Raw genomic sequence first — 20,673 nt, forward strand, 5'->3', positions numbered from 1 at the left:
CATTTCTCATCTCAGTTGGAAAGCCTGTCCCAGACACCACCTTTAGTTCTATCCTCGGCTAAACAACAACAACTCAATCTTTCAAGTTTGGGTCATCCTCCATCTCCTGTGCTGCCACATCCAGATCGGTGCAGATGAAATAATGTTGAACCTAAACTTCCTCTTAACAGCCTGCGCTCCTTGGGGTACAGGTTCCCAAACCGCTTCCTCACTTGAAAAGCCCACGTGAATCTCCTGCAGGAGATGTCAGCTCTGCCCTCCAGAGCCTGCACAGTCCCAGCAGCACACCAAGCAGCTGCTGCTGGGACTCTCTGGGCAGGGAGGGTTCTCCCAGGGGCCAACAGCAGGGATATGGTAAGTGGGCTCTTGGGGCAGGCGGAACCCACTAACACCTTCCGCTCCCTGGGCATCTGCTAATCCAGGACTTCCACATTTCCAGTTCCTTTTGCTAAAAGGAAACGTTAACCTCTGATTTCTAAAACTGGCTTGAAAGGGCCCCACGGGGCTCTCAGGGCTGAGTAGGAAAGGGACAGTAGGAGACGCTGTCTACAGAGAGCAGTCTCTAATTGCAGAGCACGCTCTGACTTCCTCAGCCTGACGATCACAGGGCTAAGGATGTCAGAGGGGACATCCCTGCATCATCCTCTGGTATCTATTAACAGATCTGCTATCCATGAATTTGCTTAATCCCTCTTTGAACTGCTGATCCTGCTGCTACAGAAGTAGCAGAGGCAAACGTGGTCCCAACGCACCTTCCCGCAGCGTGCAGAAACCCCTTCCTTTCTCCTTTTCAACTGACCTCTTGGGAATTTCATGTGTGCCAGGGTATGGTAAGATACAGTTCAGCATTCAGCACATCCAGCACCACTGCAATTCTGCAAAACGTGAGCATCTTACTTCTGCCTCCTCTTCCCCCACACTGCAGGATCCAAGCACTCCTGCCCTGTCCTTATAAGATGCTGCTCTGTCCCCTTGATCACATTACCTGTGCTCCTCTGAAACTGCAACTTCATTCTGTGCTTCTGGAGATGGGTACCAGAACTGCACAGCAAGAGCAAGATAGCTACACCGACATCTTGTGTTGCAACAAAATGAGTCCTCACCAGGGCAGTTCTTCACTGGCTATCTTCTACTGGTTTCCTCCCCTTAAGTCTACACATTTCAACTAAGGCTGAACTTCATGCTGCCTACAGATCCTGTCTCCTTGCTAGTCAGATATGCTCTCAGGCAGTTTGCATTTCCATTTTGCCACCTTACGACTATCCCATGTCACAGAGACAAAGCCTGCTCTTTCCAGTGAGTCACTCTGACTTTACAGTTTCTTGGTCCTTTATAAACATTGTGTAACAACTGTGAGGGATTAAGCTAGCTACAGAACAGGTATGTGGGGACTAGGGTCAGTATCTTATTTGGCTACGTGGCAGAATTCAGTCTCAAAGTGGAATTTCCAGAAGATGGAGAACACAGACCTTCCCAAACAGGTTGCCACAGAACCACGGTTTCTACCAGGCCATCAGAAACAAAAGCTGCCCCTTCTCACTCAATGTGTCTGTCCTTGAGAAATGTTTCTATCGGGTATAAGATCCCCTCTACCCTCCTCAGCTACTCCAGGGCCAGCAAGGACCAGAGGCAAGAGAGGTGCACGAGAGAGGTGACATATTCAAATGTTTGCTGAGAAGGAAGAAGGCAGAGCTACGAGCTTTCCTTCCGGAACTTTCCTCCTTCCTGGCTATGTCATAACACAGACAAGGGGGGTGTATGAGACAAAACATGCTTTACCTTGAGGATGAGAAGCTGCCTGTAACAGACGGTGAGGAAGGTGGTGTGGGGGAGGCTTCTTTCACAGCAGGAGATACAGAAGGTGGGGTGGAAGAAAGGACACTGGAGCTTGAGGGAGCTGCGTCGTCAGAGTCACCTTGCAGAGAGAAAGCCAAGCTGTTTGTCTGGGTTTGTCTCACAGCCCAGCACGTGCACACTGGGATAGCTCAGTATCTTTACCCACCCTCCTGCTGTACACATCTGTGTTAGCTTTGTTCAGATGCAACCCAGAGATCAGCTAGCCCATCACTTGTGACTGCTCCACACCTACAGCGTGGCACTGCCTATGCCTGGCTAAGAGGCAGAGACATTCACAATGCTCTGGGCTCCCCACTGGCATCTTCTCTCCCAGCATTTGTTCTGAGGTTCCCAGCTGATTTTTGATTAGGAAAAGAACTTCTGATTACTGGTGTGTGAAGGAGGAAGAAAGGTTTACAGTGAAAAATGTCACCACCCCACGTCCATAGGTGTAAGCACGTGTAAACAAGATTTTCACTCCCACATTAAAACATCTGGGCCAGAATTTGTCGTTGGACTGGCAAACTGCTGCCTGCCTTGGAGTTCCCAGCGTTGGGCACATGGCTGAGATTGAATTCCTTAGGGAATGGAGCTGCCTCTCCACTTGGGAGTAGGAAACCTCAAGTAACCATAGTGGAGAATCCGTATCACATACACATAAGAAAAATGGGTGTTTGCTCATATCTGAGTGGAAGTTCCCTGGATGAGGGTGTGAGAATTTCAACTAGCCTGAAGCTCCTTGAAAAGTGGCAAGAAAAAGGGCTTCTCGAAATAGAGAAGACAGCCACTCTGACTTAAATGCAACAGAACTAAGAGCTAACAAAAGCAATTTCACCTTACGAGAAGCTCAAGGTACGAGGAACACACAGGTCTGTCCAGCCTGTGAAATCAGCCTCCCACAACCTGTGTGACACCAGAAACACACATGAGATGCTCATTACCTGACGTCGCAGAAGATTGTTCCACTATTCCAACCTTCACCACCTAGAAAGGGAAGACCAAAGAGGACAACTGTGAAACAGGAGTCCTACGGATTTTGGGAACCCTTTACCTCCCAGAGTCAGTCCAACCCTACAGCTACCCATGGCACTGACCCCTACAGTCAAAGCAGTGTAAAAGTGGAGTCTTGTAAAGGCCAGGCAGGTCCCAACCACATCCAGACGAGTAAAACCAGCTCATATCCCCTACTTATGCAAAAGAAAGCACAGACCCTACGGAGCTGTAATGAACCTGCACAGCTCTGGCTAGCCCGAGGTCAGCCCCAAGCCATGTCACCTATAAGGCCTGCCTGTGCCACCTGTGGGAATAGGGTAGAGAGGACAGAGGAATACAAGCATCCCTTTAGCACTGCTCTGATGCTAGGATTGCTCCCAGCACACGTGCACAGCCTCTTCCAGGCTGCACCAGAGCTGGGCTGTGTTAGGAAACCACAAAGGCAACAAAGTACGGATTCTGATTGGAGTATTCTAATCTCCAAACAAGAGAAGTATCTGGCAAATAAGACGAAGCTCCTTGCAAAGCCTGTAGGCACAGATAAACCATCACATGTACAGCTCAGAACAATCCCAATCACACCGTAATATGGCCACAAATGCACGCTGATACAACAACCAGCAGCCAGTACACTGAGCGTCCTCAAGTCAGCAAAACATTTGAGAGAGAAAATACATCCTTCAGCCTATTTTGAAAGCAGAACACGATTAAGTTTGTGTAGAGCACATCTTTAGGCAGCAGGTCTCTTTGCTACGGGGACAACAAACAGGACCCACTCATTAAAGCAAACCATTCTGCACAGCTCTTGGAGTGGGCTGTATGCTCAGCACCAGGCTTAAGCAGCTTAGAGGCACTTTTGGTCAAGCCCAGTCTTGGGAAAGCCACGTGGAATGCAGCAGTGTGTGCACTGGAGTGGCTTGGGAGATGGAACCAGGGCTCTTAGTGGGGCCTGCAGCTCAGCCTGGCCAACCTTTGTTTGAAGAGGAACAAATCAGGCTCTGGAGTCAACAGCCACTTGTGCCGCATGTGTTAAATGCCAAGAGGATGTTTCACAGACTCTAAGGAGCTGGGAACGAGAGGAGACGAGGCATTAGAGTTAGGGAGAGAGCAAGGAATACAGAAAACTGCCTGCAACCACCTTGATCTGCAAGCCAGAAAGGAAATCTCTTTTGGCCTTTTCCCTTCTGCTGGCTGACTGACGCTGCTCAAGGTCAGACACATGGGAGGAAGACGAGGCTAAATGCCTTCCCTTCATTCAGGAAGGGGCTTGGGACTGCTGCCCTTCCACCAAAGCCTCCATCCAGGAGCAATGCGGCCAGCCTCCTTTCCCTGCAGGAAGGATGTGCATCCTGTTAACTCTCCCAGCACCTGGCTGTTGGCACAACGCAGGACGATGCGGTGTCACAACCACAGCCTGTGCGTGCAGTCGGCCCTTCACCAGGCTCTGCTCTCACCTCTCAGAGCCCAGCTCTGCAGCACAGCCAAACCAGCCGCAGGCCTTCAGTTTTTGCAGTCTGGAAGCCAGAGTCCCAGCAACATTAGGAGTCCCAAACCCCATCATTTCCAGCTCCCTCCCTCTTTGGCCAACAGCCCCAATGTCAGGAGTACATCAGAGGCAGAAATAAGCAGCACTGACGTGACCCTCTCCACCAGCCAATGTGGAAAGTCAAGTGGTATTTTCAAGGCAAATTTGGGGGGAAGTTGGCAGCATTACACACACCACAGACATCTCACTTTCTCTTCCACACAGTCAAATCCAGACTTAGCATTGCTAATGTAAGGGTAACATTCATTTAAGGAGCAACCAGACAAACCCTCTGAATCCCATTTGCTTGCATGTAGCAGCATCGGGCTAAATCAATGCCAGAGAAGCTTTGCAGAGCCTAACAGTACAGTGAGGTGGGCCCAGGAGCCTTCCAGCACTTCTGAGCCTTTCCTGTCACTGGGGTGGGGAAACAGCTGTTTTGTGACAGCAGTTCTTGCCCAGCAGCCACAGGACATGTACAACACCACAGCAAAACCCATCAGCAGGAAGCAAACTGAGAAGATGTGCCTCTGCTTTAGCAGAAGGTATCCTTCCCTCCACAAATAAAAGTATATTGTCATCATCGCAGGAGCTGCAGAGGGATCTGCACTGCAATGAGACAGAGTGAAAGCAAGGTCAGGCTGAGTGCAGGAGTGGATCGACTCTTTGGGATTTCAAGTGAATCCTTGGGATTTCAGATTAGCTCTGACGTATTGATGGGATACAAAGGGGAACACACACGAGTCTGCTTAACACAGAGAAGGCAGAACAAGGCAACCAGCATGCAAGGGAAAGGAGCTGCAGGGGAGAGGCAAGAGCTGTGGAAGAGGATGTGGTAGCTGAAGAACGGTCAAGGGATACCCCTTGGGCCACAGGATAATGACTCAATACCTAAAACTTAAGGAATTGAAGAGCATCAAAGAAGGGGAGGGAACCTATTGAAGGCAAAGCACATGGTGCACAGAACACAGCAACGGGAGCACCAACACACCCTGCCTACACACCTTGCGCTTTAAGGGTAAAGGCAAGAAGGACAAGTCAGGGACTACCATCCCAACTGCATATTCACGTGATAAACTACATTAAATAGCTACTGCCTTAAGCAAACCTAACAGTGGGATATGTGATCTGCCCAGTAGGATGTACTCCCCTTTTCCCAGGAGCGGTTGGAGCATTTAGAGGGCTGGACACCATTCGTGACAGGCATACATAGAACTGATAATGGAATGGTACATTTGGCCACGCTGATCATGCAGGGTAACGCCCAGCACAGGAACCTGAGATGAGGTTTCCAGGAATGCACCCCATCCCCCCCTGCACGTGGCCCAGCAGAGACTCTGTGCCAAACAGGTGCTTTGGTCTGAAGCAAAGACAGGCCATGGGGCAGAGCATTTTGGCAGCACGCTTTCTTCCCCGTACTGAAGAAGGTAACAGCTAGGCTATGGTGCTTGCTCAGTGCTGGCAGGCATGCAAGCCTGCAGCTGGCTGCTTAGGAAAGCGAAGCACCCAGCCACTTTCTGAGAGGCCTTAGAGGCTTGCTTACACACGAGGCGGTTGCTTCCCACCATCAGATGCTCATGCTAACCCTCTGCCTCAGAGCACACAGCGCTCCTGCTGTACCCCAGGGACCAGGGAAGCGTTTTAACCCTGTGGCACGAGACATGGACCAAAATACACTCACCCCAACGAAGGGAATGAACTTCTGCGAAGATTCCTCATCGGGGCTAAAGGCAAAGAGAAAAGAGCTGTTAATAACTCGCTTCCACGCCAGGCACAATACTCACTTTATACGTTGCATTCAAGCATGCAGCGGGGACGGACAGTATGCAAGCGCCAGTCCAATGTCTCCTCTCAAGGCCCCCTGCCAGCACGCTCAGATCTGCACGGGCAGGGAGGAGCACACAGCTTACAGCCCATCTCCGAGGGGAAGGCCTCTTCCTCCCTCCCGCTTCACAGAGAAACATGCTTTATGGCAGTACAGACACGCGGCCTCCTGGCTGCAAGGAGATGGATCTGTGCCACAACAACACCAACAACTGCACGTTACTTACTGGGACCTGAAGCGCTCTGCACGCACGGCCGTCACGCGTCCCACCTTTGGAGCCATGTGCCATACCTTGCACATCCCAGCATCGCTAAAGCAGTTAGCCTGCCACGGGGTTACAAGCCGTGACACGTGGTTATTGGTACAGCACTGCAGGGACCCACACGCACACACTCACACGGATGCACGTCCCCCACCATTGGGAGCTTGCACAAGAAATGGAGCGTAGTGGGGAGATCAGGACACCGGCTTGAGAATGGCACACAGCTAAACCAGACCCAACAGAACGCACACGATGGCCCGGAGACGCCTGAAGACAACACTACGTATGTTCTGGAAGCTGGAAGAACATCGCCCGTCCCGCTCTGCTCCCACCCAGGGTCCAGAGGGTGAAGACAACAGGCCAGCAAGGCAGGCCGCAGTCACACCAGGGGCCAGAGAGAATCCACAAAGACAAGAGGGGAGGATCCAAGTGGGCTGGGAGGGCTGCAGAGCCACTGCTCCCCCTGAGTGCTGCAGAGGGCACCAACACGTTCAGAGGAGCTGAAGTGCAGCAGTGAAAGTGACTGCACGGGGAAGGTACACAATGCTCCTCGATGGCCAAGCATAGCAAACAGGTAGGAAGGCAGACAAACACCAAGATTCCTCACGTTTCTTTTTGCACATCCCTCAGTGCTCAGAGCACTGCAACATCCAGGACAGAATCCTGCACTGCCTTCACCCACAGCGTTGCTGTTGTTGAGGGGCTTTGCTCCCTCCCTGCTCTTAATCCCAAGCATTGCATCTTCACTCTCTTCCTAAAGCACATCGAAAAGCGTCTCAGCTCCTGATGGTGGGTTGGTGTTCCACCACGGATGCAGGCCCCCAGCAAATTCTCTCTTCAGAGCACAAGGCTTCCAGCTCTACTTTTGTCAAGGGAAGGGAGAAACCCACGTTGATGCTGAGAGAAGCTCAGCTTTCTCACCCTTCCTTCAGCTCCACAGGCTGCAGATCAGGCAGCACCAAGTCCTGCTCATCACACAAGGGAAGCACAGGCATAGTTTGGTCATCCCACAGCTACTGCATGGCTTCGCTCTTCAGAAGCAAACCTTGCCCAAATCCAGCAGATAACTTGTTTGTGTTTCCCCAGGGAGCTCTGTCTCACCACAGGGAGTAGAGGGGCTGCACTGCAATAAATCACTTGCTTCAGCCACCGCTTGCACAGCTCACAGTGACACACAGGCAGTCTCCAGGCAATCTGGCTGGGTTTCAGCTGGGCAAGTCCTGTCACACCCTCTGGGCAGCTCTGATCTTGTACATACACCTCTGCAGATGCAGCTTATCAGAACAGCTGCTCTTCACGCAGACCAAAGGAGAGCTAAGATGACTGTGCTGCTTCTTCACTTTCTCTTCTTCACTCTTTCCTATCTCTTCTCCTTTGGGATCCCGAAACATTCATCCAGAACCCTCTCACCTTAACCAGTATCTCTTCTACTCCTCCTACCACATGCATGCATACTCACCTTTAATGCAAAGCCAGACCCGACCCTGGTTTGTGATATTTTCAACCGTGTGTTTGGATACTACATCTACGTTTCTCAGGGATAATAAATCCTAAACCCATGCAGAGAAGGCAGAAAGAAAATCTTCTTTATCTGTAATGGGTGGTTGTCAAATTACTGGTTTTGATTGGGTATAATCCTTCCACCTGCAATCAATCATTCCTTTCGGAACAGATTTGCATGTTCCCTCCCCACCAAAAGAAATTAATTCAGATTGAACAAAGACACACAGGCAGATTTAGATGCTTTAAGGCTCTTAGGAACGAGAAGGTACATCACCAGGAGTCATCCACCTGATGAAAGGAAGAAATAATCTCTTTCACTTCTAGGGCAAAGGACAAAATAATAATCACTAAGAACAGATATGCCAGTTGTTAGGCTTTTCTTAAGGTTTTGTTTACAAGTTTCACCAAGTCTCCAGAGCTGAAATGAAGCGAAGGGACAAAAGGACTCCAGGTCCCAATGACATTGCATGAGTGACCTCTCTGCTTCCCATTAAAACTCTCCTACAGTGCTCTTCATGCTCCCACAGCAGACTGGCTGTATGCAGCAGGATTTCCATTGCGTTTCTTGAGCCTTGATTCCTTCCTCTTTCACCCCACTCCGTCAGGCAACGGGTGCAGGTAAAGATTTCCACTGGCTGTACGAAGAGGTTCAGGCAGCAAGCAGCTATTTGGGACCAGGTCCAGCTTCACAAGCTGAGTTCACACTCAGCAGCTGCTGGAGGGTGCAGTTTAGAAGCAGCACTCAGAGAAAGGATCTGGACTCTGTGCCTGGCCACCGCCCTGCAGGAGCCAGAGAAGTGCAACAGGCAGAAGACAGCACTATCCCTGCTTCCTATTGCCCAGGAGCCCATACAGGCTCGCTCTTTAACACAAGGCAATTTCTTGTGCTTCAAAGACCAAGAGCTGTGGAAGTTCTCTTAAAACACGAACTGAGAGCTTTTAGTGAATGACTCAGCCCTTTCCTTACCGGTGAGCAACACTCCATTTCCAATAGCCAGGCTGTTTCCCAGGTTCATGCAAGGGCTATCCAGAAGCCACATGGCATGAGCTGTGCTGGATGCTGAATTGCAGTGGCTGACACCAGCCCAGGTGTGCCAAACTGATCAGCAATCCAACTGTGCTGGGGAGCGAGTGGCTGCTGACAGATCTCTCACGCTGTGGGGTTTCTTCCAAGAAAGCAATGCAGAGAGCTACCAACATTGATGATGCACCCCTCCTAGTGAGAGGCCCACCTCTGCCAGCAGGGTCTCAGCTCCCAAACGTCGCCTGGACTGCAGTGTTTCTTGACAATTCAGTACCCATTAGTTCTCCCAACGTGCAGAGAAAATATACCAGTCACCCACTATAATGCAGCTGAGTTGAAATGGCAAGGATTTTCTTCCTGAACACATTCCCCATTCCCAGCCCTCTCCAGGTCAGGTCAGCAGATGCTCCAAAAGAATAGGACAAAGCTTTTGCACCATTCGCAGTCCACCACAGGCAGTACATGCGCCAACTTTTCGGCATGACAAACAGAACAAGGAGATGGGAAGGACAGTGGAGGTCAGTCAAATAGGGACAGCTGGCAGTAAAGTTACAAAGCAGCTCATCACAATACATCTATGTCCTAAGGACTGGCTAGCTGGCTTGGCTTTCCTTGGATCTTGGGCTTGTTTAACAGAGCAAATGCTAGGATACTGGGAGGTTTGTCTTGCAGTGAATTTGTAGGTCACGCTGCTGCCTGTACATGGAGCACTGCCTTGAAAACTGGCCTTGGAGAAGCCATTCATCTCTGGCCTTGAGGGAGATGGAGCTGCAATAACTTTACGAACAGAGGTCAAAATAAGCCATGCCCAGTAATAGTATGGTTTGAAGCAAGGGGTTCTTGTGGGCAGCTCACGGAGCACAGTTCCTACCACTAGCATTCATTCTATTTCCTCTTAGGCTCAGGGAAGTCCCATGTGCCTGCGATAGCCTGCCGGTAAGAGACTAGTCCTCAACTTTCTGATTATGTGGAGGAAAGCCATTGGTCTGCACTCAGACACTGCACAGCTGAGCCTCGAGTGGCTCAACTCCAAAACCAGGGGTCTGAAACATGCCCTGAGCCACTGAGCAGCACCCAGAGCACCCCGCTTTGAGCAGGTGGGAAATTGAAAGTCTGCTCAGTCCCAATCCTTCTGGAGCTACACTACATCTTCTGACGCTGCAACCAAACAGCAAGGATTGAGTAGGAAGTAGGGAAGAAAGACACCTACTGCTCAAAGCTACTTCCTCCATAGCTCCTTCATCCCTTTCAGCCTACGTCCCGGCAACTCATACGCGTGGCCCAAAGGCAGAGCAGTTCTTTTAGTAGTGCATTCTGCCAGCAAGTGCCATAGTTTCAAAGCAGCGAGCAGAATATAACCTTAAGCACATATTGAGCATCCCAGACTTGCACGAACTGTTAAACAAGGCACAAAAGACCAGCTCAAGGGTGGAAAGGAGACAGGAGATGGGAGAGGGAACCTAAAAGGAACTGATACCTTAGAGTAAAATCAAAATGAAAGCTCTTTTTCCTTTTCAGAAAGCAACCAAAGAAAGAGATAAATATGTTATTATACTTACAACAAAGTGATGCATTCATTTAGATAGCGCTCTTTTTTTCCATAACGCTCTCCCTAAGAGCTGCAGTTCTAAAAAAGGCTACGAGGAGACAACTGCCCATTGCTCCACGGGACAGTCTGGTCCTCTGGCTCATCCTTCAGTTTACTCATGTGCTGCTTAGCTGAAAGTGGAAGTCGTTTCAAAGCAGAAAGAGACACTGAAAGGCTGGGGGCTATGCCACAAGTCTCACTCTGTCTCAGTGGTCTCTTCCAAGCAAACTCCTGCAGGGTTTGAGTTTGCAGCATCACATGAACCTCTCAATAGCATCAGGCATTGAACCACACATTCTAAGATCTAAATAGATAGGACCAGCTTGGTAAAGAGGTCACACACACCACTGTTAAAAGTGTGTTGCTAAAGTAGATTTCAGGTGTTTTTTCAGCAAAATACTCATATGGCCTTTTTGAGCACATTAGACACTCAGAATGATGGAACGTGCATTAAATACAGAAGTGAACCTGTAATTGAATGGACAAAGCAGTGGAGAACAGTACAAAATCCAGCCAGGGAAGGGTGCAGAGAAAACAAAGCAGCTCCCAGGAAGGGTTAACGTTGCTCTAGGGGTGTCTAAACTCTGTGTTTGTAACTAAGGGAAGTCTTCACACCAAAACCAACAGAAAGCTAAGAGCTTTGAGCACCCTGCGGCTCTCCAAACTTCACTTCTATCAGCACAGAATTAATGATCATGAATACATGAAGAGAGCGTACTCTTTAACAGTTGTCTGGAACATTTTCATTTAGAAAAGCATTATGAAAGAGCTAAACTTCACTGAATCTTTTCTGCAAAGTAACGTAAAGGAGACAAATGGAAAAGCAATTCCAAACAGCAGTGAACATTTCCAAGACAAGAAGAAAAATGTAACCATACACACTTTTAATTCTCCCCTGTTCTAAAGCAAACAGTGCACCAGTGATGGCAATCAGATATGACATAGGAGGGGTAGCTGTTAATTAAAGCCATCCATGCCCCACAGGAGATTGCTCATCCTAAATGGAGAAAAGTCACTTGATGGAGGTGTTTGCCCTGCTCTGAAAACTTATTGTGATCCGTATAGAATCGAATGCATTATTCTCCACTGTGCATCAGAAATAATGCAGCTCTCTTTCAGTGACAAACCACTCTTCTTCATGGCCAACGGCTGTATGAGGGTCTAGATACTTCTGAACCTTCTTTTTAGACCCCAACCCTCCCTCAGTCAGGCTGCTTATCCCTTCACAGAAGTCTGGTAGGGAATGCCACAGCCTTACTTCCCCCAGACTCCCAGGTCTCCAAAGAAATCACTGCAGGAAGTAACCACAGCGTGGCAGACTCGCTGTTATCTAAGTGCAATATGTGGCTGCGTGCAGGGTATGGTCAGGCTCACAAGATGTCTGCAGTTGTGAGTGATTCTAAAACTGTGAGTACACGAGACAAGAAAAGCACTCCACCTCCATCGTGATGGCCACTGTGGAAAGCCAGCATTATGTTAGCAACGTACCTTTTCTGCTTGTATGTCAGCATTGCTTCGGCAATGGGCAACTGGTGTGCACAGTTTGCCCCTGCTATGTACTGTGTTATCCTGGAGACAACATCAAGCGTTTCTGTAACTGCAACAGAAAGGAGAAAATCAATGAAGTGACTCCTCAGACCATCACCAGCACTACCCTCCATTTGCTCAGCCAAGCAGCTGATGGTACCCAGCTAGCTGCAACCAAGCTGCATCTTCTAAGGAAGCTGTGCTGCCCGCTCCAGAGCACTGTAAAGCTATCTAAAAACATAAAGGAAACGTCTTCCAAGAGTACCAGGGTATAAACATAAGGAAGCTACACTGCACATACAGGCACCTGGACACAGTATTTGCTATCGAAGTATCACGGTTATGCTTGTTAAAATTGCTATTCTCTCAAAATGTGTGCCTGCTCAGTCAACTTGAGGTATTTCTACATACCTTGAGTGCATGTATCTGCCAAAAGAAAGTGCCTGGCATCCTCTCTCAGAGCCCCGGGTACCTGCTGTGCTCACACCAGCATTCAGGTTTCCTGGTTTCCTTGTGAGCTGAACAAAGTCACGCTGAGCTCATTGGAAAGACCAAGAGCCATGAAAGGACAGGAAGAGCACAAAGACCACTTCTGTAGCAGTGAGCGTGGCTGAGGTCTGTGAGAATGTGCTCGATTCCAGTCAACAGGAAGGCATTTCCCAAATGCCTTCCCCATCCTTCTGCTCCAGGAAGAGAGTCTTACTTGTGAAATCAAGCAAAAGCAAGCTACCTTCACCCAACACTTCTGTATCTTAGTGGGCATTTTTACCCAGAGCTTTTTTTTTCCCACAATTATTTGAACAGGGAACCATAAAAAGCTACCACTGTTGGCCAGATCATCCTATGCCATCATGGAGTTTCTGTGCAGTTCTCACTGTAGATTCTCCATTTTCATCTGTACAAGGCCTAGATGGCAAGAAAAGTGATGCTGTGTTTTCCTCATAGTATGCAGGCAAGTGAATAACAGCTGCAGCATACAACCTACAGAGAACTTACACAGCTTTTGAGCTGGATCTCTGTAATTAATGGTGCAACCCTAAAAGCCAGACAACGGTCAAATTTGTACTGACATTTGTCTCTGTTTTCAAGACATAAGAAGAAACCTGTTCTGGACGTTTCTTCTTCTGTGAGTTTAGAATCAACAAAAAACCATGGCTGGGTGCACATGGAGGTCTCCAGTCCAGCATCCTGCTCCAGGCAGGGCTAACTTCACTTCTAGAACAGTCTGCCCAGGGCCTTGTCCAGCCAAGTTCCCACCTGCTGGGAAAAGCTGTGAATAACCCCTTGTAAAGATGTTCCCTCTCCCCTCTCGAGGACTTCCATGAACATCCATCTCCCTAGGGAGCCTCCGACACCCTCTGCAATTCCAACAGGAACACTGCAACCTCCCACTCCTGCAAGTGCTCCAAAAGCCCCAAAGCGTTTTCCTGCTCATGCAATTTCTGTGGGGGATGTGCCTCCATTGCATCACTTCTCAGTGATCAGATCTCGAGCCTTCAAACGCCCCTAAATGAAAGATGCAAATCCTCCTCTCTCTCCCCTGTTTCTTTCTGTTCTTGAAGGAACAGATGGAAAAAAACTGTAAGCATTCATATTTACGCAAATAAATACTATTACAAACAGTAAGGTTTTATCCCAGCCTAGAACAGATTCAGATCAGAGCAGGAACTTGTTGATCTGACCTAGGGCAGCTCTCGCATGTAATAACACTGGTGAGGAACAAAATGCTTTTTTAATGAGAAAGATCCTGCCAGCGAGCTTCAGAAGTGCCAGCATTGCCCTCCCATGCACCAAACAGAAGTCAGCCTTCCCAAAGTTTACAGTTTTCCAAACGTTTTAGGCTGGACAGCTTCTGAAGAGCCACAGGAAGCACGCAGGTTGGTAGAGAGATCTCCACATCAAAGAACAAAGCTGAGAGCTAGGTAAAAACAGCATGACGCAGGCACCGAGCGTCTTGGAGCCAACAGCTGTTTGCAAACCACCAAGTGGAGGACACACAAAGGTCAGCATCCGAAAAGGGAATGTGGTAGAGGAAGGGAAAAAGAGGAACAAAAACATTTGTCTGCTTCCTTTGGTATTTACTTGACCTTTGCTAAAATTACTCATTCGAGCCTTTTATCCCACACAGGCTGGACACAGACACATGGTCTTACCAGTGGTCTGTGCTTCAAGTTTGTTGAACAGATCTCTCCAGGCTACATCTTGGAAGAAGTTGTTGTATCTATAATCTACAGACCCCAGATACTTGGCCACTGGATGAGAGCCTAAGAAAGAAAGGAAAATGTGACAGTTGTTCTCCCCAGCACTGAATACAGGTGTGGCTTTTTTATTTTTTGTCTGTAAAGAACTCAATTCCAAAAATCAAACTACACTAGACACTCCAGAAACAAATTGCCTCAGTTAGAACAACATAATTTAGTCCAGCTTATCTCTACAAGAGCATGCAAATAGACTTCCCAGCAGAGAGACTGCTTTAGCACTGCTGATATCTTCCAGTGATACCTCCCCTTCCCCCCGCCAAGTTAAACTTTAAAAGGCCAAGGCAAACAGGACTGGGAAACTCCTGAGGAAATAAATGATTTGGAAGGCACAGAGGCCCCTGCAACCCTCCATCTCAGTTGCTCAGTTTTGCAGACAGCTCTCCTTCCCCACAGCTGCACTGTGGGCACCACAGATGAAGGAGACTGACTCTCTCCTCCAAATGCCATTCATGCATCGTTGCTGTTTTGCAATACAGAGAAGGGGAAAAAATCACCTGCAACTGTGAACCACCACCCAGGGAGCCTTGCTTAATTGGTGGAGAAACAAAATGGCTACCAACTCAATAAGTAGATTGTAATTTAAAGACAAAAGGATGAGTCCAAGGATTATAATCCCTAGTGAATGTTGGCATGTGCGTTAGGTCTTCGCTTGCCCTAAGCCTCACGCTTCTCCAGGAGCATGGATAGGGCCTACTGTCCCAAAGCATGTGTTCAGCCCTGGATGTAGGCCTGCCTTCATGCCCGCACTGAGCAGGAGAGGGAAGGCATTGCAGCTATCACTTCTGCCCTGTAAGAGGCCAAAACACCTGACACTTTCCTTTTTTAGGTGGCACGTGTCCCCAGATCAGACAACCTGCTCTTGGAACTACTGCTCCAGCCTACCAGCACAGGATGGTAGGTGTTCCAGACCTGCACATTTCAGGCCTTGCTGTTTCCATGCCCAGTGCATCTTGTATATTTACAGCCTGTTTTCACCCTTCCTGCTCACTGAATTCTCACATGGAGCCATGCTTCCAGAGAGCACACCAGCAGCAGCTTCAGCTGGTCATCAGCACCCAACAGCTCCTCCCAAAAACACCTGATTGCTTAAATATGCTCAACACCCACCTCTAAAACTCAAGGCATGGAAACCCTATTGCTGCTCATCCTCTGAACTAGCCCTGATTTTCAGACTTGGACAACAGGTTCCAGCAGAAGGTCTCTAAGCTCCCTTCAAGCATCATTAGAAACTGAGCTGTAAGTTCTTTTCTGGATAACGGCTGCTTGGAGACTTTTACATCTTTTATAGTGGAGCTTTAAAGAGTGAATGTGCAACAGCTCTGTCTCATGCACTGGAGAGGTGACAGCTTTCCCATGTGTTGGGCAAACACATCGCACATGGCAGATGCAGCTGGAAACAAGAACCAAACAAAAGATCTCTCATCAAAAAGTTCTATCCATTGGAGCTAAACAAAGTGCTAAGAAAACCAAAAAACCAAACACATGCAGGCACAAGAACCCTCAGCCTTTTTTTCCCCTCCTCTTTTTTTTTGCTCCTTTTCACCTGTTTCTTCACCAATTTCAACATTAAAAGTGTCTTTTGGCCATAGAATCAGAAGCACAAAGCAGGACTGAACGTCCCAGTACAGATGGTTACTGACAATAAGCATTTCTCAGTGTTAAACCACTACAGGCTGGCTCTTCTGTCATTGCAGCATGGAGCTGTGGACTAAAAAGGTCAAAACCATCTCAGAAGAAAAACAACTCCTTCCCAATCCTACTTTGAAGGTGCTGCTAACAGTAGAAAGTTTTTTCCTTTTAAGACATTCATGGCATGGTCACCATTCTGCCTTTGGTGCTTTTTCAATTGTCAGAAAAGAGAGGCTGCTCCTCAATCACTTTAATGAGCTGCCAGAAAGCTGGCCAGAAATAAGCATCTCACCTGACCAGGAAATACTGCAGACCCTATGGGGAAGGTCCTGATAGAGAAGCTCCTATATTTGAAGTACATTCAAAAAACATTCACAGATCTGAAGCAATTGCTTTATAAATTTAAAGTGCTTTACTCTTTTCTTTCTTTTTTTTTAATTATCAGTGTTTTAAGATCAAAAAAAAAAAGTCCCCCAAACACTAAGCCTTGTGTACCACCTTCAGAAAGGGAATACTTCAGATCATTAACAACTGCAGATGGAAAACTCCACTTTGAAGGCAAGGTGACAGGCAGCATGTGAGGACCAAAATCCTCAGCCACACAGACCCCGACTCAAAGCAAAGTTAAGCCTGCAGAAAACCTCTTTCCTTGTCTGTGTTTCTATTACTTAAAGGGCACTCTCTCCTACTCCTGCTGACCCCTTTGGACATGAAATGCCTTTCTTACAGAAGGATCTTGCTCTTGTATTGCCTTCTCCGCTTGACTTCTTCAACTCCCACTACTACCTCAACAGCCAAATCCCCACTGCACGGGGTGCTGGGCAGCAGCTTCTGGTGCCTACAGGAATGCCAGCAGCTGCTTCCAAACCTGAAAGAAACGCTGGGAAAAGCACTTCCCAACATTACTGCTGCCTTTGCCACCCAAGCGCCCTGCTCACACAAGACAAGCCTCAGACTAGCCCAGCTTCTGGCCTCATACACCTACGACCACAGCACTGCCCAGATGCCCCTGCCTGTAAGCATTAATGAAAGCCTGTCCCCCCCGGCCTCTCTGCTACAACATTCCTCACATTTTTGCCCTCCACAAACCCCTCATGCTATTATCAGTCTGTCCCTGGACACAGGGGATGCAAGCTGGGTTACTTCCCAGCCAGGCAGGCTCGTTGAGCTGTTACAAGGGCAGAGATAAGGTGCTGGGAGACTGAGGGAAGAACCTGAGGAGAACAGCACGTGAAGGAAAGGTCAAAAGATGCGTACAATTTCAATGATTTAAACTCTCAGCAGTCTCAAAGCCATTGAAAATATTTCACCTTCCCACTCCTCCACCAGCAGCATTTTCTGTGTTAGCCTCAGAGAGACCACAACAGTTACTGCTTGGGGAAACAGTGCCCAAGGAATTAAAGATTTCAGCCAAAGAAAGGCCTTCAAGAAAGAACATTATTCTGTGTATAAAAAGGTATATACGAGCCTACCCATATGGGAGAAAGGACTCAGCCCCTTACTTCAGGCAAAACGTTTACAAGCAGACTTTGACATCAAGAACGAAGATGAAATTCACTCACACGAGCAACGCAAGCATCAAACAACACTATGCCAGCATGACATCTTTCTGATTTAACAGCCATATACCTGGCCAAAGCCTTCGGGAGGACTACTGCTAAGGGAACACATCACATTTAACTCATTCATCTTTCTATGAAGAAAAATTGTTCCTTATTTACCTAGAGGGATGATCAAAAATCGCATGTAGCCAAGCCAGTCTGGGGTTTTGTGAGACAGCTGCTCTACAAAGAGCCTCAATACAGCACTGAGGTAATTCTGGGCTCCGGCCACTGCAATTTTAATTGGGCTTGGAGGCTGAGAATTGCAGTTACAGCTAGACAGAAGAAGAGGGAACATATTCATAATCGTGTTTCCAACCAACTATTTCAGAACAATTAAAAATAAAATGGTTAATAACTGAAGTAGAACACAGCTCATTCAATACACAAAGCAATATCACAATGATTAGCAGCAGCACTATCAATAAAAAGCAACATTGCTCAGTACTTTCTTAATTGGTCCTCCTGATTTCTTTCAAACATTTCAGTAGTCTATAAAGGGTTGGACTCAACAGTCCAGGTTGGGATGTGCCTACTGCTGTGCCAGAACACAGCCACAGCCTGGGAAATGCCTCCAGGAATTGAGAATATTAACTGGGAATTAATTCAAAGTGTATGGGGAGAAAGAAAAACAACACAACAAAACTGTTTTAAGATCTGTTAGCTTTGCATGCTTTACTTATTAGATCTGACACTGGAGGCAGGCTCCACGGTACAGTCTTGTAATATCAATGCTGTCAGTGTAAGGAGACTTGTATCCCCACACACAATGAGGAATAGCAACACCTTGCAGGGCTGGTGAGTACTGAACAACCACACAACTCGGACTTCAGGGGAGTAAATTAAGGAGAAGTACTGGAAGGGAAAATTATTGCTCCTGTATCAGATGGATAACTCCCTGAGCGCTGGGGCATAGGAGCTGAGAGACTTTTAGTGCTGAGGAACGCAAGCCCTCCTTTCTAGAGGAGACCCAACAAGCAAAAAGGCATGACTTACTATCGCTGTATCCTGGAGACAATAGTGCTGAAAGCTGCTTGAATATCAGCTGAGGAACATGTACAGACCACTGGCAAGGTATGCTTTTGTAAGACATCTGACAGGTACTAAGGAGAGAACAGAACGTATTAAAATCCTTCAGTTTGACACAAGAAGAAAGCCTCATCTCCCCATACTCCTATGAATCCTTACAACAAAGTGTGGGCATTCTTCCCATGACCAACACGTAGGTGACAGCTACTTCCCAAACACTTTTCTCCTGTGCATTAGTGAAAGAAAAGCTTTTCCTCTAGAAAAGTGGAAGCACTGAATCTGTTTGACAAACACTAACACTACCTCCAGGACATGGCATTTTTGCTAATGCTGACTCTAGGAGAACAATTCACATGGCTGCAGAGAGCAGGGCAGGAGCAGCAGTGCTGCTAACAGCCTAACAGCCAGCACTGGGTAAGAGCAGATGCTCTTTACTCACCTGTTTGTGAAGCTGAGCATGCTCTGATCTAAAAAGCCTTGACAAATGCAATATTCTGCCTACCCTTGAGTACTAAAAAAAAAAAAGGCAAAGACACTAGCAACACGTTCATTGTGATTGACTGCTCCCATTCCATGCACTCAGAGGAAAAACAAGTTAACAAACACCTCAAGTACACATGGACACAACATTGATGAGACTCAGCAAGTACCTCACGTTTTCAAACTCTGCCCAACCAACCCATGCACCACAGCCAAGGCCATCTTTGTCTCATGTGATTCTGCAGGCAGTGCTGGAGGAAACATACACAGCTTTCTTTCTAACTCTGGGAAACATTTCTCCAAGTAAAGAGCAGCTGGAACCAGAAGCTCAACAGGTTTTTTTCATCCCTTACACATTGAGACCCCAGTTCTTTCAAAAGCAGAGTGTGAAATCAGCCAACATACTTCCAAAAACCTGGTGTAAGTTCTACAGCCCACAGTAGATCAGTACAGTTTTCATGTGCCTCTTTTGTATATATTTTATTCATGACTCAGACTAAGGATCAGAAAAGAGCAAAATTTGTTCCAACCACCCATCCAAACCCACTGCAAATGACTCCACGTTGCCTGCATAAGAGAACAGTGCTCAGTTCTCCTTAACTGAAGTATCACACGCTAAGAAAAGATGTGATAACACATCCCCAGCCAGGAATCACAAGAATGCATGCAAGGCAATACTGCTGAGCTGAGGTATTTTCTCCTGTGGTCATCACCTGCGCCCACAAATATCAGTCTAAACCACAAGTCAGCCTTTTCTGATTCCTTTGCCCCACCCTACCATAGCTGAGAAGCAAATACTTGAGTGCAAGGGTGCAGCATGCTGCTAACCCAAAGAAATGGCATTTCATAGAACAGAAGCAAAGTTACTCCCTGGAAAAACTGAGTAGCAAAACCTTAAAAGATCCGTAGCATCTCCTGGTCAAACTGACCTATAGGCACTAAAGCCCAGCATGTTGCAACTCCCCTGCACCACCACTGCTCTTCCAACCAGGGAGCAAAGCCTACTTGGTTAGTGGTAAAGCTCAAGACCGGTCCATTCCTAGGGAGAAACAGCCAAAGTGAACTGACAACGCGTCTCCTGCCTTTACCTGTCCTTGCCAATCTGAAGTATTGACAAGAATAATGTTTTCTGGCAGCTGGTCATCAGAAACCAGGATGTGATTTAGTTGGTCGTACACAGTTTTCCTGGGGATCTGGAAACGAAGGCACAGAACAGTAGGAGGTGTCAGTTTTAATCCTCAAAGCTTTGTCTGTCATTGCTCCTTCTGCAATGCGCTTTTCTTAAAGTCACTTTATACCAACCAACAGTAGCTCAAGGAATTCTGGATTCACATAAGCCAGCAAAAATCTTTATCAAGGAGGGACTTAACGGAGTCCTGCAGTTAAAAAGAGCATGGCACAAAGATACTTTGCAGAAATCAGTCCTAACTGCTAATCTTTGCAATTTGCCTTATTTCAAAAGAGCAATTCCTCAATACGTCCCTATTTGTTACTCATGACAACAATCCATTCCAGTGTTTTCAGTTTATGGCTGGCTGACAAAGCAACAAGCTGGCAAAAACCAGCAGACAGGATGGAAGGTACAGTATC

The 20,673-nt window shown here is 47.6% G+C and overlaps 1 protein-coding gene across 14 annotated transcripts in view; it reads right to left on the minus strand.

Annotated features, from left to right (window-relative positions):
* PACS2 (phosphofurin acidic cluster sorting protein 2) overlaps window positions 1-20,673 on the minus strand; it is a 67,698-nt gene that overhangs the window by 6,867 nt on the left and 40,158 nt on the right. For 9 of the 14 annotated variants that reach the window (XM_025153183.3, XM_025153182.3, XM_025153181.3 and 6 more), the window contains 9 exons: window positions 20,172-20,276; window positions 18,571-18,677; window positions 17,695-17,849; window positions 14,237-14,347; window positions 12,045-12,153; window positions 10,446-10,478; window positions 6,036-6,078; window positions 2,778-2,820; window positions 1,780-1,915 (listed from right to left, as the gene is read on the minus strand). In XM_025153183.3, the coding sequence (XP_025008951.1) occupies window positions 1,780-1,915; window positions 2,778-2,820; window positions 6,036-6,078; window positions 10,446-10,478; window positions 12,045-12,153; window positions 14,237-14,347; window positions 17,695-17,849; window positions 18,571-18,677; window positions 20,172-20,276 (842 nt within the window). The remainder of the gene's footprint in view (window positions 1-1,779; window positions 1,916-2,777; window positions 2,821-6,035; window positions 6,079-10,445; window positions 10,479-12,044; window positions 12,154-14,236; window positions 14,348-17,694; window positions 17,850-18,570; window positions 18,678-20,171; window positions 20,277-20,673) is intronic. The other 5 variants (XM_025153191.3, XM_025153186.3, XM_025153185.3 and 2 more) reach the window with 2 other exon arrangements.

The sequence above is a fragment of the Gallus gallus genome, chromosome 8 (genome assembly GCF_016699485.2).
Source record: "Gallus gallus isolate bGalGal1 chromosome 8, bGalGal1.mat.broiler.GRCg7b, whole genome shotgun sequence".
In the NCBI taxonomy this organism is placed as follows: Eukaryota; Metazoa; Chordata; class Aves; order Galliformes; family Phasianidae; genus Gallus; species Gallus gallus.